At 34.4% G+C, this 17,690-nt stretch overlaps 3 protein-coding genes and 1 pseudogene across 3 annotated transcripts; 2 read left to right on the top strand and 2 right to left on the bottom strand.

Moving 5' to 3' along the window:
* The first annotated feature begins 8,903 nt into the window (after positions 1–8,903).
* Positions 8,904–11,621, top strand: LOC104703938 (bifunctional UDP-glucose 4-epimerase and UDP-xylose 4-epimerase 3-like). The gene is made up of 9 exons (XM_010420030.3): positions 8,904–9,497; positions 9,718–9,767; positions 9,869–10,004; positions 10,095–10,196; positions 10,288–10,515; positions 10,606–10,687; positions 10,793–10,875; positions 10,995–11,086; positions 11,292–11,621. The coding sequence occupies exons 1-9, from the start codon at positions 9,300–9,302 to the stop codon at positions 11,374–11,376; spliced, it is 1,056 nt and encodes a 351-aa protein (XP_010418332.1). The 5' UTR covers positions 8,904–9,299; the 3' UTR covers positions 11,377–11,621.
* A 71-nt stretch (positions 11,622–11,692) lies between these two features.
* On the bottom strand, positions 11,693–12,250 carry LOC104705201 (putative F-box/LRR-repeat protein At5g15620 pseudogene; annotated as a pseudogene).
* A 427-nt stretch (positions 12,251–12,677) lies between these two features.
* On the bottom strand, positions 12,678–14,704 carry LOC104703937 (E3 ubiquitin-protein ligase At1g63170). The gene is made up of 5 exons (XM_010420029.3): positions 13,888–14,704; positions 13,679–13,798; positions 13,450–13,582; positions 13,187–13,360; positions 12,678–13,055 (listed from the first exon to the last, which is right to left on the bottom strand). The coding sequence occupies exons 1-5, from the start codon at positions 14,427–14,429 to the stop codon at positions 12,876–12,878; spliced, it is 1,149 nt and encodes a 382-aa protein (XP_010418331.1). The 5' UTR covers positions 14,430–14,704; the 3' UTR covers positions 12,678–12,875.
* A 597-nt stretch (positions 14,705–15,301) lies between these two features.
* Positions 15,302–17,309, top strand: LOC104703935 (replication factor C subunit 2). The gene is made up of 7 exons (XM_010420027.3): positions 15,302–15,559; positions 15,815–15,921; positions 16,028–16,129; positions 16,238–16,433; positions 16,527–16,655; positions 16,745–16,939; positions 17,016–17,309. The coding sequence occupies exons 1-7, from the start codon at positions 15,398–15,400 to the stop codon at positions 17,124–17,126; spliced, it is 1,002 nt and encodes a 333-aa protein (XP_010418329.1). The 5' UTR covers positions 15,302–15,397; the 3' UTR covers positions 17,127–17,309.
* The last annotated feature ends 381 nt before the right edge of the window (positions 17,310–17,690 follow it).

Below are 17,690 nucleotides of genomic sequence, written 5' to 3'. Positions count from 1 at the left end.
GGACAGAATCAATCAATGATAAACGGATCGGGTAGGTGGAGGAATTTGGTTCAACAATTGATTTATTTTTGGGACATATATGGTTTGGTCTCTGGTTTAGACATTATACCGCTATAATCCAGAATCGTGGAGATATAGCTTTTGAACTTTCAACTCGGGGGGAAATTGGTTTCGAACTTTTATTTCGGGAAAAAATAGACCGAGGGTAAAGAACGGGCTCTATCTGGTTCGATACGATAGTTCCCATGGGAAATAGACCGTTTGCCCTCATTTATCTGAATCACATATTCATACATTAAAAAAATGGAACCTATTCCCCTTTTTATTGTACCACACAAACTAATCTGAACCAAATTTCACCTAATATTATATGTACATGTGTTTATGATTAGGGCCGGGTAAGTAAGATAAGGAACCGAGTTTATTAAGAGCATAATCATCAGTTATTTTTAGTGGGTGTCAAGATAATAAAAAATAAAAGAATTAGTGATATGTTATCCAAAAGTTGTTTTATTATTTATGTCTATAAATTTTTTTAAAATTATTCAAATGTTTAGTACTTTGGGTGTAATTATAATTTAGCCCTTGAGTTTTGTTTTTCGATTTTGAGAAAAAATTAAAGAAAAAAAATACACAATCAGCAAATTAAAATACACATCATTTTCGATTTTCCACCTCACAACAACTAAATTTTTTTTGTGGATTTCCTAAATAAACAAAAAGAATAAAACCCTTAGCCAAAAAAAATAGAAAAAACACTTACTCAAAAAAAACTTTTCGTATTTCCCCTTCACCATTTCACTCTCTATACATCGTCTTCTTCGTCTTTGATAATATGAAAAAGAAATTCGCTGTTGTAGTCGTGCTTAGCCTTATGATTCCAATTTCCGAGGTATAGTTTGAGGTTTCGGTTGATTTTTTTTTGTTTCTGGGTTCAGATTTTTATCAATTTAGGGTTCTTCCATGTCTACTAATAACCCTTTTCGATTATTTTTCTCTTGTATTGATTTTAGGATTTTTTTTTTTTTTAATTAGGTATCTAATCTTTCTTCTTCTTCTTCTTCTTCTGGGCCTTCGCTACACCCCAAAATCGAACAAAACAAACCCTAGATCATCAATTGGAGAGAGAGACGGTAGCTCTTCGTCGGCGATTCTTTCAAACGGCGGTGGCTAAACTTCAACTGATCTCTTTATCTATGTAACATTTTGTACGTCTTTTCTCTCTTTTTCTTCTGCTTCGGCTTACGGCTCTGTCTCTATGTTTCTCAGCTCTATCTTGAGGCTCGTCTTCAGGTACCATTCTCAAATTGGTTCTTTGGTCTGGTTTGATTAGTTTCTGTGTAATTTCATCAGGGAACGAAGATAACTTAGTTGGGTAATTCTGGGTTTGGGGAAATTTTGTTGATTTTAGGCTTCAGAATCATAATTTTAAGCGTTAATGTTCTGCTTTTGTTGTTTAGTTGCGTTAGATCTTCACAGTAACCAAAATGGATTAAAGAAGAATATAAAATTTCCCAACCGGAATTCACAGGTAGATAACGACTTCTGAGCTTTCTGCAGTGAATGGAAAAATCCATGTTTGATCTTATTGCGTTTTCTTTCTTCTTGTTGCACAATGCAGGGACGAATTGGTGATTCATGCAGGGACATAAGCTGGAGCACTTCTTGTGGATGGACTCGGTGATGGTGTAATGCTCGAAGCACCTTACCAAGATTTTGATTTTCTTCGGAATACTTCCTTCAACTTATTACAAGGCTGTAGAATGCGTAACACTAAGACGGTAAAAAGCACAGAAGAAGAAGAAGAAGAGGTGGTGGCAATGGAAGAGGACAAGTCAGAGAAAAAGAAGAAGAAAGAAAAGAGGAAGATGGAGACAGCAGAGGAGAATGAAAAATCAGAGAAGAAGAAAAAGAAGAGTAAAGCTGGAGGATAAGAGGAACATGCTAGTTGTGCTTGTATAGAGTATGTATATAAAATTATAAATTAATTAAGAAACACAGCTTATACAAATTGCCATCTTTCTATATAACATTGAATTGAGGCCATATGATACATATATCTGTGTATTTAATATTGATAAATATTAAATAAACATATATGTTATATTTGAGTTATGTAATTTGTATGGCTGAGTTATGTACTTAGTACACCTGAGTTATGTACTTTGTACACCTGAGTTATGTACTTTGTACACCTGAGTTATGTACTTTGTACACCTGAGTTATGTACTTTGTATGACTGAGTTATGGCTGAGTTATGTACTTGGTACCGCTTCGTTTTGGTCTTTCGTGTCGTGCCTCGATATTACAAAAAATGTTGTTGGAGAAACAATAAATTTATAAAGTTAGTATTTTCACAATATATTATACAAAATAATTAAAAAATTGAACACAAAATTCGAATAAAAAAATAAAAAAAAAAATTCCGACAAAGTGACTAAGTGATGGCTGAATTATTGACTTACACGGCTACTTATGAAATATTTGTAAATTTATGTTATTATAACTCAATATTTAAATGTACAATTGAAATTTGAATATTACAATTATTATAACCAATAAAAAGTAATAATTATAGAGAAAGATTAATTTTTACAAATTCTCACCATAATGTGTTAAACATACAACACATGACGTTTAGGGGTTAGGCTTAGGGTTAGGGTTGGGGTTTAGGGTTTGAGATGTAGGGTTCAGATGAGTAACATTATTTGTTTTTTGGTTTTGGTTCTAATGTGTTTTAGGTGTTTGGTTTAAGGTGGTAAATGTATATATTAATATTATTACCATTTGAATATATTTTAAAAAAAATCAAATTTTTTTTGGTTATTTCCGGTTATGGGTCGGTTAGATTAATATATAACCATAAATAACTCAAAATATATTGTAATTAAGTAGATTAGCCTAATATAACCAAAAATAAGCCGAATATGACCGAAATTAACCAAACATACCAATTCAAAAATACCAAATTGGATTTTTTTTTTTTGGTTCAGTTCGGTTTGGTCGGTTATTTAGTCATTCTAATTTGAGGGTTGGCTGAGTTATGGTAAATTTATGGCTGAGTTATGCAACATATATATTAATTTATTATATACCTTCTCGAGAATACAAAAAGTGTTGTTGGGGAGACGCAAACAATAATTATGTTTATTGTTAAGAACTACACGCGTAATAAATGAGATTTTAGCGATTTTTTATTTAAAAGGAATTCAAAATTTTAATTTGAATTTGATTTTTTTTTAATAAAAGTATTTCCCAAACAATTGACTGATATGGCTGAGTTATCTACATAAACGGCTGGCTTATGAAATATTTGTTAATTAGAATTATTATAACTCAAAAATTAAAATATAGAATGAAAAAATGAATATTACAATCATTATAAGCAATAAAAAGTAATAATTATAGAAAAAGATTGATTTTTACACAGTCTGATCAAAATGTGTAAAACATTCAAAACATAACATTTAGGGGTTAGGGTTAGGGTGGGTTAGGGTTTGAGGTTTAGGGCTCATATTTCCAACATTATGGGTTTTAATATGAGATTATTCAGGAATACACATTGAATGCGAAGATTTTTACACAGTCTAGTTTTGGTTATATTGTGTTTGATTTAAGGTGGTAATTTGGATATACTAATATGATATCCATTTAAAAATTTAAAATTTTTTGAAATTACTTTTCGGTTATTTCCGGTTATGGGTCGATTAGATGAATATATAACCATAAATAATTCAAATGTTATCCAAATTAGGTCGATTAACTTAATATAACTGATAGCAAGCCGAATATAACCGTAATTAAACGAAAATAATGGAAAAAATAGTTTCCGGTTCGGTTCAGTTTGGTCGGTTATTTAGTCATTCTAATTTGAGGGTTGGCTGAGTTATTGTAAAGTTATGGCTGAGTTATCGTTTAGGGTCTTCTCAATAATATGAAAACGTAATCTTCTTTCTTTCTTGGGTATTTTGTTTTGTCAGATTCCTAATAAGTATTAAAATGTCTCTCGATGTCACAAAAACTGTTGTTAGGGAAGCGCGAAAAATCACTAATTTTGTGCCTGCTCAAATCCACACGCATAATAAATTCATAAAGTGAGATTTTTATCACAAGATATTATTGCAAATAATATCTGAGTCTTTTGTTATGTCAGATTCCTAATAAGTATTAAATCGTCTCTCGATATTACAAAAAGTGTTGTTAGGGAAGCGCGAAAAATCACTAATTCTGTGCCAGCTCAAATCCACACGCATAATAAATTCATAAAGTGAGCTTTTTATCACAAGGTATTATTGCAAATAATTAAATAATTATTATTCGAATTTAGAATTTTATTTTTCTAAAAGTATTTCTCCAACAATTGAATATTAAAATTATTATAACTCAAAATTTAAATTTAGAATGAAAATATGTCTATTATTAGGTTAACTGATGGTTTCACGCCAAAATATCGCTTTACGGCTGAGTTATAATCATTACGGGAAAACGAAAGGTCATGTGATGGCTGAGTTATAGTGAGTTATGGCTGAGTTATCACAAGAAAAATCTAAAAGTAAATAGATGATATATATGACTTTACAGCTGAGTTACAATCATTACGGGAAACGAAAGGTCATGTGACGGCTGAATTATAGTGAGTTATGGCTGAGTTATGGCTGAGTTATCACAAGAAACAATCTGAAAGTAAATGGATGATATATATGACTTTACGGCTGAATTTTAATATTTACGGGAAAACGAAAGGTCATGTGACGGCTGAGTTATAGTGAGTTATGGCTGAGTTATCACAAGAAAAATCTGAAAGTAAATAGATGATATATATGACTTTACGGCTGAGTTATAATATTTACGAGAAAACGAAAGGTCATGTGACGGAAAAACGTAGCTGATCGGTTTTCCATAGCCCCAAAAAACATTGCAACTGTCGATCATTGGAGACAAAAACTGGTGGAGTATCATGCGCCAAATGTTTCATTGCCCTGTTCGAGAACATGTAACTCAGCTTTAGCTCATGGCTAAACGCGTCCAATCCGTAGTCTTCAAGAACAAGCTCCACAAGCTTGTCGTGTGTTGTGCCTCCATCTATATGCACAACTATACACCCTCTATCGTCGGTGTTAAATACATATCTCTGTGTCTTTACCCAATTACCGGAAACAACTAGTACTGGAACTGGATCCATGAAAGAAAATTAAGAACAAGTTGAAGAAGAAGTAGAAGAACAAGGTGAAGAAGAAGTAGAAGAACAAAGTGAAGAACAAGGTGAAGAAGAAGTAGAAGAACAAGGTGAAGAACAAGGTGAAGAAGAAGTAGAAGAACAAGGTGAAGAAGAAAGTGAAGAAGAAGTGGAAGAACAAGTAAAATAAGAAGGTAAATAGTTCACTTATTAACCAGTTGAAGAAAAAGAGTCGAACGACGTTTCGTATTTCCGGAGAAAAAAAATGATGACATGGATGTTGCGTCCGACGTGATAACTCAGTCTAAATAAAACTCAGCCATCAAACAAATTATAACTCAGTCACAACATGAAAAACATTACAGTAATTAAAAAGAAAAAAAGTTTATTTTAGTAATTAATCTTTTGCTGATAAGTCAGCCGTCAAACGGCTGAGTTGTACGATAAGTCAACCTATGACGGCTGAGTTATAGTTTTTTTACCATAACTCAGTTGTAACAACATCTCATAAATCAGCCGTTTTTCATAACTCAACCAGGCAAAAAATGGTAAATCAGCCGTGTCGTTGTGATAACTCAGCCAAAATTTTGACAACTCAGCCGTGTCGTTGTGATAACTCAGCCAAAATTTTGACAACTCAACCATCAGGTGAAAACTCAGCCGTAACTACAGCTGAGTTATGCGTATAACTCAGCCTGATTTAATATGTCAGCCGTAACGCTTGGCTGACTTATGGGCATAACTCAGCCAGATTTTCATAAGTCAGCCGTCCGCTCTTACTCAAATGTTTTTCCGATAACTCAGCTGCAACATACCTATAACTCAGCCACAACATACTCTGTAACACGTTACGGCTGAGTTATGGTTACACGTCAGCGATTTCTGACGTGGCGTCTGACGTGGCAATGACATTTTTGTAATAACGTTTTTTCCGGTAACATAAAACAGGGGCACGCTGAGTATTTTGAAAATACCCGAAACATTCTAGTAATAAAAAAGATTTTTGTAGATTCTGGTAATATTACCTAAAATGAGTAACATTTGAGTAATTCACCGTAAAAAATATAAACATAATTAAAATTTGAGGAGAGAAAGATACAATGTCTCTGCCCAAATTTCCAGAGACCCCTTTTATTATATGTCATAAGCTGATTGGTTGATGTTTTTAAAACAAACAAAAATTAATTAAATAATATTCTTGTATTAAAATATTTTTTGAGAATCCATTTTCAAAGAACTACCGATGGTGCTGCTCTAAGACTATTCTTTGCTTCTACTCTTTTTAAAAAATTTTCTTTGATTACTATTCTTTATTATCCATATACCGTATAATTAGAGTTTTAATTTTTGGGATGATTTATTGATTAAAGTACATTTGTTTCCTTCTTCACATTGATAGAATGCTTGACTTGCTTTTTTACACCTTACTAGTATTATACCATGCGAGATTATTAACTTTCTGTTTCCAATTTCGGATAACTATGGGTGAGGGCAAGTTTGACATCTGAAATAAAGTGGTCCGATACAGAGAAGTAGAGAACACACATAGGGCAGGGCATTTTTTCGCCAAGAGAGAGAGAACCATTTGTAAACAAATGCCAAGAGAGAGGATTAATGCGGGAAAAAGGTTATTTTAAAACACTTCGATAATGTTATTTTTGTCTCTATAGATTAAATTAATTTAATCTTGTGTGAAAGATTAAACATTTTCTCACATTTTTTATGTAAATTAATTTATAATTATTTTTTGTTTAGAATTAAAGAAGTTGAAAATATTAAGTTAAATAAAATTGGGCTGAATATTATTCAACACATTCATCTCCAAAATAGTGAATGAACAAGTTGAACAATTTTGCTACTAAACAAACTGGGTGCAAATACAATTGAAAAAGTCGAAGAAGTTGGAAAAAATTATTCAACCAACTTTTACCATTTGAATGGAAAAGATTGGAGAAGTTGAACAAAACTATCCAACACATTCAACTTAAAAAGTTGAAAAAATAAACTAATTCGACAGCAAAAATGTTTAACTTGTTCATCCACTATTTTGGAGATAAATGAGTTGAATAATATTCAGCTCAATTTCTTCGACTTAACTTCTTCAATTTTAAGCATATTTAATTTAATATTTTCAACTTCTTCAATATTTCAACTTTTTAAGTTGAATGAGTTTTTTCAACTTCTTCAACATTTTTCATTCAAATGGTTAAAGTTGGCTGATTTTTTTTTTCAACTCCTTCAAACTTTTCAATTGTCCAATCATTTACACCTAAAGAAAAAGGAAAAAAGTGAGAGAAGAGAACAGGAACCATTCACAAAGCTTTGGTCTTTTCACCGTGTAAGTGATTAGATTGATCACTGAAACCATGAAAGTTTTTCTTTTTGGGGTTTTTAACCTTTAAGTTAAAAGATCTGATCTTTGAGTTTTTTTTTCTATGAAGAAATCAAATATATTGTATTACTACTTTCTTGAGGTTTCTCATAAAAGGAAATGAAGATTTTGGGAGTTTTTTTTTCTCTCTTTATAAAATTGTTTTCTGCTTACATATATATCTTTTCTTAAGGTTGTTACCATTAGTTGGTGATTATAGTTAAATCTTTCCATTAGTTGGTGATTGAGCAAGACAATGAAGGGTTGTACAAATCCAGTTTTTTATTAGTCTGACTTTTTTTTTTCTTTTCTTTAAAATGTCTGTTTTTTCCATATGATGATGGCATTGGATCATTCTAGGAGGCTTTATGCCACTGATGCCTCGTATGATTTGCTTTGTAAATTTTTTAAAATTGGTTACAAACCTCGTTCCTTTGAGGTAATTAAATTCTGGATTCTGGTTGCTTCTAAAGAAGACTCAGATTTCAGTAAGTACATATTGTAATTAATCGTTAGGATTTGATCGGGCGAGAGTATATGTATATATAAAGCCCTAAATTCTAAAGAAAACGAAACTCGAATCGTACCTTCAAATTCACCCATCGCTCTAGTCAAGAATGAAATATTATCTTAACGTTCATGAATATTTGAATCATGAGCCCTAACTTCGGGAACTCTCTCTTATTTATTTTACCCGAAGTCCCTGTTATTTCTTGATCCTTTGTCTTTTGGCCTCGTACTTTTAGATTTTTTTATACTATTACACTCACCGCAATACATTATTAATAAATACCAAACGATTGTCGTCGCATGACACGCATAAATAAGTGAATTTTCTGTTCTGAAATATTGAAACAGAGGAGGTCTTGAAGTAAGCTGGTAATCAAATAGTAAGTGTAGAGGGGAAAAAGAACTATTAAGTATTCACACGCTTGTTGTACGTACGCAATCACCAATTCGTTTATCTAAAGAGTCAAGAAGACGTGCTAATGCTCAAGCCATGGAATGTTATTACAAAATAGCTGTTGACTAAGTCTAAGGCATGAAAACAACTAAAAAAAAAGCTTTTAAACAAATGACAACCCAATAATAATAACAATAATAACTCATCTTATTTGGTTTAGAAACTCTAAATCCTTGTTAGCAAAAAAAGAAAAAGAAAAAGAAAAAGATTATCTAAATCCCAATTATCTAAAAAAAAAATTAGGAAACTAAAATCAATTTACACTAAAAAGAACAAAAAAAAAAAAGTTTAAAAAAATACCCTTTTTTCCCTCTAATCTTGGTGGATTTGGTCATGATTCGTTATCCACAAATCCCAAAAATAGCAAATGAATCATCATCTCTTTCTTGTTCATAATAACAAAATCTTTTATTTGGTCAAAAAGGTGTGTAAAAAAGTTGTTTCTTTTTTCTCTTTTTTCCTCTCTCCTTAGTTATATAGAACCCCTCACGAGTTTAATTCCAAAGCATCAAACAACACACGGATCATCTCATCTCATCTCATCTCATCTCCTTCAAGAAAGCCAAAAGCTTTCTCTTTCCTTAAATTTCACTTTTGCGGCGTCCTTCTATCCACTCACAAGAAAGCAACAGATCAATAAATCCCAGATTAAAGAAAAACAAAAAAGACTCAAACTTTTTCCTCTCTCTCTCTCTCTCCTTCTCCTTGGTTTGCTCAACCAACCAACCAAGTTCTCTTAAATAGTGAAGAAAAGCTTCGATTTTTGGGAAGTGGGTTCGTTTTGAAAGATGGGTTCTTCTGTGGAGCAGAACATTTTGGTGACTGGTGGTGCTGGATTCATTGGAACACACACTGTTGTTCAGCTTTTGAATCAGGGTTTTAAGGTTACCATCATTGATAATCTTGATAACTCTGTCGTTGAAGCTGTTCATAGGGTTAGAGAGCTTGTTGGTCCTGATCTCTCTACCAAGCTTGAATTCAATCTGGTCAGTACTCTTAAGAAAAAAGCTTCGATTTTTGTTTTATGTCACTTTAGGAATTGAGATTGTGTATGTTCATCTTTCTTTTGTTTTTGGGTTGATTCACAAGAAAAGTTCAAGAATTTGCTCTGTTTTCCCATGGATTCTTAATTTAGTATTATATGGCTTGTGAGTTTGTTTGGAAGTTATGTGAAGATTTTGGATGTTTTTGATTAATTAATTGCAGGGTGATCTAAGAAACAAAGGGGACATTGAGAAACTCTTTTCCAATCAGAGGTATTGTGACAGTTTCTTTAAGTTGAAGTTATGCAATTTTATATTCAGGTGAATTGATTTAATATTGTACTTGGGGATGATTCTTTGTGAGGGGTAAACAGATTTGATGCTGTGATTCACTTTGCTGGCCTTAAAGCTGTGGGAGAAAGTGTTGGAAACCCTCGTCGTTACTTTGATAATAACTTAGTTGGAACCATCAATCTGTATGAGACCATGGCAAAATACAACTGCAAAATGGTTAACATCAGAATCCTTCACTTTTGAAAATGTGTTTCTTGTTCTAGTTTAGTTTACCAAATTTGTTCTGACTCTGGAGTTTCTATACAGATGGTCTTTTCATCCTCTGCAACAGTTTATGGCCAGCCTGAAATAGTTCCATGTGAGGAAGACTTTGAGTTACAGGCTATGAATCCTTATGGTCGTACTAAGGTACCTCATCTAGTCTGTTTTGAGTCCATAATTTTGGAAGTTATATCATTTGTTACTGAGATCTTGATAAGCAAGTGATCTGTTTGTGTAGCTGTTTCTTGAAGAAATAGCTAGAGACATTCACACTGCTGAACCAGAATGGAAGATTATTCTTCTGAGGTACTTCAATCCGGTTGGAGCTCACGAGAGTGGAAGAATTGGAGAAGATCCAAAAGGCATACCGAATAACCTCATGCCTTATATCCAACAAGTGGCAGTTGGACGTCTACCTGAACTCAATGTATATGGACATGACTATCCCACCAAGGATGGTAGCGCGGTACAATATCGATAACACCATTCTTTATTCACAAATTTGGTGTGGGTTTCTGATGTGATGGATTGATAAGCTAACATACACTACTTGCAGGTCAGAGACTACATTCATGTAATGGATTTAGCAGATGGCCATGTTGCTGCTTTAAACAAGCTATTTTCAGACCCAAAGATTGGTAAACTCTATAAGACACTTAACTGTTTGAAGGGTTTGGTTTGGTTTTGATTTGATGGACTCAATCTAATATTTTGTATGTGTTGGTGTGTCATCTTAATCTTAGGCTGTAGTGCTTTTAATCTTGGGACTGGTCAAGGAACTTCTGTCTTAGAAATGGTTTCAGGTTTCGAAAAAGCTTCTGGCAAGGTACAGTTTCTCTTCTTTCCCTGTCTCTCATTTCCGTAATTGCAGTCTTGTGCTTGTGCGGATGAGACTTAAGATTTGCTTTCAGAAAATGCTATTAACAAACATATTTTTCCTTGCAGAAAATACCAATCAAGCTATGTCCAAGAAGAGCTGGAGATGCAACAGCTGTGTATGCTTCAACTGCAAAAGCTGAGAAAGAACTTGGATGGAAGTAAGTCATTGGCTTCATACCATTCCCGCGTTTAAATCATTTTCGTTCGGATATGAACTTTGAATAAGTTACTTTCTGTGGAATCTTAATGCTCATATAGATAATATATAACAAAGCTGATTAAGTGAATATGGTTTAATGAATTTTGACATGATATCTTTGTGAGTTGACAAGGGACTGAATCATTGTGATATATTTGTAACAGGGCAAAATATGGAGTGGATGAGATGTGCAGAGACCAATGGAACTGGGCAAATAAGAATCCATGGGGTTTCCAGAAGAAGCATTGATATTTTCTTTTTAAAGCTTTTCCTTTTCTTTTCACCACTCTCTAATAAAGAAAATATATATATATTAAAGCTTTTCCTTTTCTTTTCACCACTCTCTAATAAAGAAAATATATATATATATATATATAGATGGTTCTTTTATATTGCCTACATCTATCTCTTCTCTCTTCAAAAAAAGAAAAAGGTTGTATCGAACGTATCATCCTCTTTCAGTTAATAAAAAAAAAAAAAAATCAATTGTAATATCTGAGTTATATATTCTGAATTCTCATGTCAACAACAAACGGGGAAGCACCTTTGTTTCTCTAAATCTAAATCAGATATGCTCGTTTATGTTCATAAGATTTTCTGTTCGATGGAACAGCTTAATTGTACATTTGGACGAACTTCTCGGAATCATAAGGAGATCCGCCATGATCTGAATTAGCTTTACGTCATCTCTTCTTGGCTTAAGATGAACTTCCAAAAGTTTAAGACACGGCAATTTCTCCAACATGTGCTTTATTTGCACCATCTTTTCTCTGTCTCCTTTAAACTCTGTTATCTTTATTACCTCAATATAGCAGAACGATAGGAAAGAAAACCCCTTCAGCAAGCATTCGCAAACAGATTCATCATCCAAACGATCATCATCCTTATAGTGCACACTTGCCTTGATGGTGAGAGCCTTTAGATTTGGAGATTTCTTTAGGAGAACTTGCAAACAGTTCCAACAGATGATGTTTCCTTCAGCTGTGATTGATAAATGAAATAGGTTTTCAAACAAATTCCTCCACCTCTTTGAGAGAAGTGCCGTGAACGCCGCCTCTTTCGCCGAAAGGAAAGACCCGATGTGGCAAATAATCTCGTCTGCTAGGTTGCTGATCCTATCCATGCTTGATTTCGTAAACCCTAGAGAGAGCACACTAGTCTGCAAAAAAACTCTCTTCTAATCTTCAAAACCCTAGTCCCCTTCGCTAAGTAACCTCGGCCCTTCTTTGTAATGTAATCGAGGACCATCATTCCCCACCACGCCCTATTTATATAGATTTGATTTATTATCCTAAATTGATTTGGACTTTGGATTTGACCCCCAAAAAATACCAAATAAAAATCAAAATTTGCTTTGGACCAGATTTAATAATCATGTTTCCGACTTCCAACATACTTAAGCGAAAAGTGGAAAATATTAGTGTGTGTGCTCTTATCTTAGTTGCGTTTTTCTGAAAACTTGACCTGGATTTTGCACTTGGATCGGACGAATCATTCCCTCCCAATCCCTCCCAATCCAAATTACGGTTTACTTTTCTAATTATTTGGTATAAGATAAAAACAGCTTTTTATAACAAGCAACAACAGTACATGCATATAACAAGCAATGTTAAAACTACAAATTGATCAAATGTCGAACCCTTTTTCTTTCCTTGGGTTCCCTCGGCTGCTAATGATACAGATATTCGCATATTTGCAAGTTTTGTCTTCTTTCTTCTTCTTCTTCTTCTTCTTCTTCTTCTTCTGTTCTAGACTTCCTCGTCTGCGCCTTCGTAGTTGCCACTCTTGAGTATATTGTACTTGCAAAGAGGACAAGTAGCATTGATGTAAAGCCATTTGTCCACGCAACCACAATGAAAATGGTGGCCACATGGAAGTTCTCTTAGCTCTGTCTCGTCTTCATAAGCTGACAGACATATGCAGCATTCCTGTATATTCACAAAAGCAAAATCCGGTTTTATTCATCAATATCCAGTCAGAGTCTAGCCATACAATAACATTACATTACATGCAGAGTTTGACTTAATGTGAAAGAAGAGTGATTTTGGGTGTTACTTACTGCATCCTCATGAGGAAGAGTGTGTTCAACGGGTGAATCTGTACCACATTCAGTCATCACTCCTCCTGAATCTCCTTGTGCTTGTTCCTCATCAACAGCGTGTTTCACAGAATCACCAACCTTTCGGAATTTGAATTTAGTTAGTTGGTCAATGTCTTCTTTCGAAGCTCCTTCCTGCATTTTTCAACAGATTCTCAGTCGAACAAATCCGACTTTCTGGGAGGTAAAAAAAGGCAAAAGAAACAGGTTATGAGATTAGTTACCTGTTCTGCTACAGCATATAGAACTGCAATGATGCAAGGCAAGCAGCAGCAAACAGCAATGCCAATAACACAAGCCAATGCAACGCAGAAAACCACAAAGAACACATCGAAACCTAGGAAGACTATACACAACCTATACAAAACAAACAAAGCCATTCAAAAAAAAAGAACTTGACCACTTAAAACACTCAAGAGAATCTAAGAGAGATGAGAGAAGTTAACAACAAACCAATAAAGCTGAGGGGATCCTTGGGCTACCTCTTGGCCACCAGAAGATACCCAATAGAATCCAATAACCCACCATACAAATGAGATCATCGTATTTGCAGATTCTAGATGCTTAGCAAAACTGGTTACACAAAAAAAAACAGCTTTGGCCAAAATTCATATATAAGACAAAAGATATCACAATCACTAAAAGCTTAAAACCAACAAAACCTGTTGTTATCGTTCTCTAACTGTCCTAGCTCCAAGTAACGATCTTCAGAGTTTCTATTAAAACCCAAAACTTCTTCTTCCTCCATAGAAGAAGATGAAGAAGAAGAAGAACGAGATCTCGGAATCCTATCTCTTCTTCTCCTCCTATTCCTCCTACGATACTCAACACAAACACAAACCATATGCATCATACATTGCAACCCATACCCTATAATCCAAACCCTAAGAGGCATATTAGGCTTTTCATCGCTGCTAAGTACCAAAACAGCAGCAGCAACAGCAACAAAAGCAAGATTCCAAACGAAATCCAAAACCACAACAGGCTTAGAATAAGCCCAATCGCTTTGTCTCTCTTCAAGCTGCTCAGCCGCTGCTTCACGAACAAGCATCGATGGTTCTCTCATCATCATCCTCCCGCTACTTGCATGTCTTAGTAACCTCGCCGCTTCTCTTAACCCTTGTCTCCTCACCGATCTTCTTCCTCCTCCTCCTCCGTCGGTTAAAATCAAAGGCGTTGCTTCCGTCGTCGTCTCTGTTGACATAGCTTGTTTCTCTTTTACAAAAGTCTCTTCCTTTCTTGTAAAATTGATCTCGAATTGATGAAATTGAAGAAGCTTTACGCCATTAAAAAGGGGAAAATTTCAATCTCAGAGACAAATTAGGGTTTCGATTTCGAACACAGAGAGAGAAAGAGGATGGAGTCGGACAAATCGGAAAACGTGATGTTTGAAAAGTGAAAAATACGAAAAAATCAATTTTTAATATTCAATGTTTCCTCTAATGACAATCAGAGAAATAAGCGGGACTTTTATGTAATATCTAGTATTTTAGTGGCTCCCTTTTAATAAGGGTGGGCAAAAAGCAGAAATCAAACCAACCAACCGAATTTAACCGAAACTCATAATGAATTTTATTAAGTTTGAGCAAATTTTTCTATACTGAATTACAAAAACCGAATCAAAATATGTTTTTAAACCAGTGCAACATAACCGAACTAAATGAAATTTATTTTTTTTTAAAATTATATCTATGTTTAGATATACTAAAAAAGGTACAAAACTAATGAATTATTATTGATTTTATATATCCAAAACCAAACTGAGCTCAAAGCCAAACCAAACCAAACCAAAAATTCTCAAATTGAAAATACAGGTTTGATTATATAGTGCATTTGGAACTTTTATTTTAATAACTGAATATAGAATAAAACAAACCGAACCGAACCGAACCGAACCAAAGTATCAAAATTCCACCATCCCAAAATTTGTATGCCTAATTGGAAAAAGTCAAATATTCGAGGCAGATATGTAATATCAAATATTTATTTGGGGCTATATAATGAAATTAACATACTTTGCTGCAAAATTCGTATTCTTCTCTTTTTCTAGGCCCTTGAATGCAAAAATAAACGTAGAAGACTAACAAAAACCCTTAATTGGAGTGTCACTGCAGCAATTTTCCCTCCAAATCAGAAAAAATCTCACCGGATCGGAGGCTCCGACTGAGAAAAATGGCGGCGTCGTCTTCAACCTCTTCCGGCGTGGAAAGCGAGAAACCATGGGTGGAGAAATACAGGCCGAGCAAAGTAGTCGATATCGTTGGTAACGAAGACGCCGTCTCTAGACTTCAAGTCATCGCTCGCGACGGGAACATGCCTAATCTCATCCTTGCCGTGAGATTTTTTTACTCTTCTCTTCTCTTAGTATCTGCTTTGAATCTTTCTATTGTGGCACTCTGTGATTGCAATTTAGTGACTTTCTCACATTGGGTTTTGTCTCTTGGTGTTAGATTTGAGGATATAAAGCTTGTCAATTTCTAGGGTTTTGGTTAATGAAATTGTATTGATGGGTTTGACTCTTTGTGGGTGTTCACTGGACTATCCAATTCCTAGGTTCTGATGCATTATTTTGTTGTTATATCCTCTCAGGGTCCTCCTGGAACAGGTAAAACCACAAGCATTTTGGCTCTTGCTCACGAGCTTCTTGGCAAGAATTATAAGGAAGCTGTTCTGGAGTTGAATGCATCTGATGATAGGTATGTTGTATGTACTCATATAAGATGTTGTTGTACCATCTTCAATTCGTTGTTTGGTTTAAACATCTTCTGTGTGGGTATTTGTGTTCTGTTATGGTTGTTGTAGGGGTATTGATGTTGTAAGGAACAAAATTAAGATGTTTGCGCAGAAGAAAGTAACACTTCCTCCAGGGCGTCATAAGGTTGTCATTCTTGATGAAGCTGACAGGTTAGTTCTGCTAAGTTTGTGGCTTTTTCTCTTCAGTCTTTTTTTTTGCTTAAGATTAGTTTTTCTGATTCAGTGCTTCTTCTTTCTGTTTTTGGTCTGTAAAATTAGTATGACATCTGGAGCACAACAAGCATTGAGGAGAACGATCGAAATCTATTCGAACTCTACGCGGTTTGCACTTGCTTGTAATACGTCAGCCAAGATTATTGAGCCCATTCAGAGTAGATGTGCCTTAGTTCGGTTCTCTAGATTATCTGATCAGCAGATACTAGGCCGTCTCATGATTGTGGTTCAAGCAGAGAATGTATCGATTTGCCACTTTTCTACCATTCTACATGTTTATTTACTGCAGTTTTGTAAAATATTCTGATTAACCTGTGCTTTTCATTCTCCCTAGGTTCCTTATGTACCTGAAGGCCTCGAGGCGATTATTTTTACAGCTGATGGTGACATGAGGCAAGCTCTGAACAACTTGCAAGCTACTAATAGCGGGTTTCGGCTAGTCAACCAAGAAAACGTCTTCAAGGTTCGATACAAAACCTTAGTTAACCTAGCTGATGAAACACATTTGATTCATATATCTCAGGTCACTTATTTCCTTTTTATTTTTCTCAGGTCTGTGACCAGCCTCACCCACTTCATGTCAAGAACATTGTTCGTAACGTGCTGGAAAGTAAGTTTGACGATGCTTGTCACGGCTTAAAGCAGCTCTACGATCTGGGATACTCTCCAACCGACATTATCACAACGCTTTTCCGTATAATAAAGAATTACGAGATGGCTGAGTATCTGAAACTTGAGTTCATGAAGGTATATACATCTGATTCTCTCCTTCACATCTCAATTCTGCATTTTTCGTCTAATAACACCAATGATTATCTTTCAGGAAACTGGATTTGCGCATATGAGAATCTGCGATGGAGTTGGATCATATCTTCAACTATGTGGTCTTCTGGCTAAACTAGCCATTGTTCGTGAAACAGCGAAAGCACCTTAAGCTAGGTAACTTCCACCCATCTCTAGTGATGAAGCAGTGGCCGGTTTATGTTTAATCCTATTTGGTCAGCTCTCTGTTGTTTGATAATTCAGATAGATGTTTGAATTGCTTGTGAATGTTTCTGGATATTATATCTTTGAGTCTTAATCCTAACCATTTTGGTATTTTGATATCACAAACAAACCAAGAAAAGCTCCTCAAGTTTCATTCACTTTATTTATAGATGTCAAAATACATTGCAAGATATTTTGACGATATATATATATTCATCACATTGACGAGATATTGACCTTGGTTGTTCGACAAAAGAATAAAATGAATGTTTAACAAATAACCACGTTAGAATGACATATACAGTAGTGGTCCATGCTGTATTATTTCTATGTTTTCTAGATTTTGATTGCTTGTGAATGTTTTTGAACATTATCTTTGAATATTAATCGTAAATCATTTGGTATTTTGATATCAGAAATAATTATTAGCAATGTAGCTTTTTTTTTTTTTTTTTTGAATGAAATTAGCAATGTAGCTTTACTGGATCTGTAATCATTAAAGATTCCTTTT

This window comes from Camelina sativa, chromosome 7, assembly GCF_030686135.1.
Source record: "Camelina sativa cultivar CO46 ecotype springtype chromosome 7, ASM3068613v1".
In the NCBI taxonomy this organism is placed as follows: Eukaryota; Viridiplantae; Streptophyta; class Magnoliopsida; order Brassicales; family Brassicaceae; genus Camelina; species Camelina sativa.
This window is presented reverse-complemented; position numbering and strand designations above follow the sequence as displayed.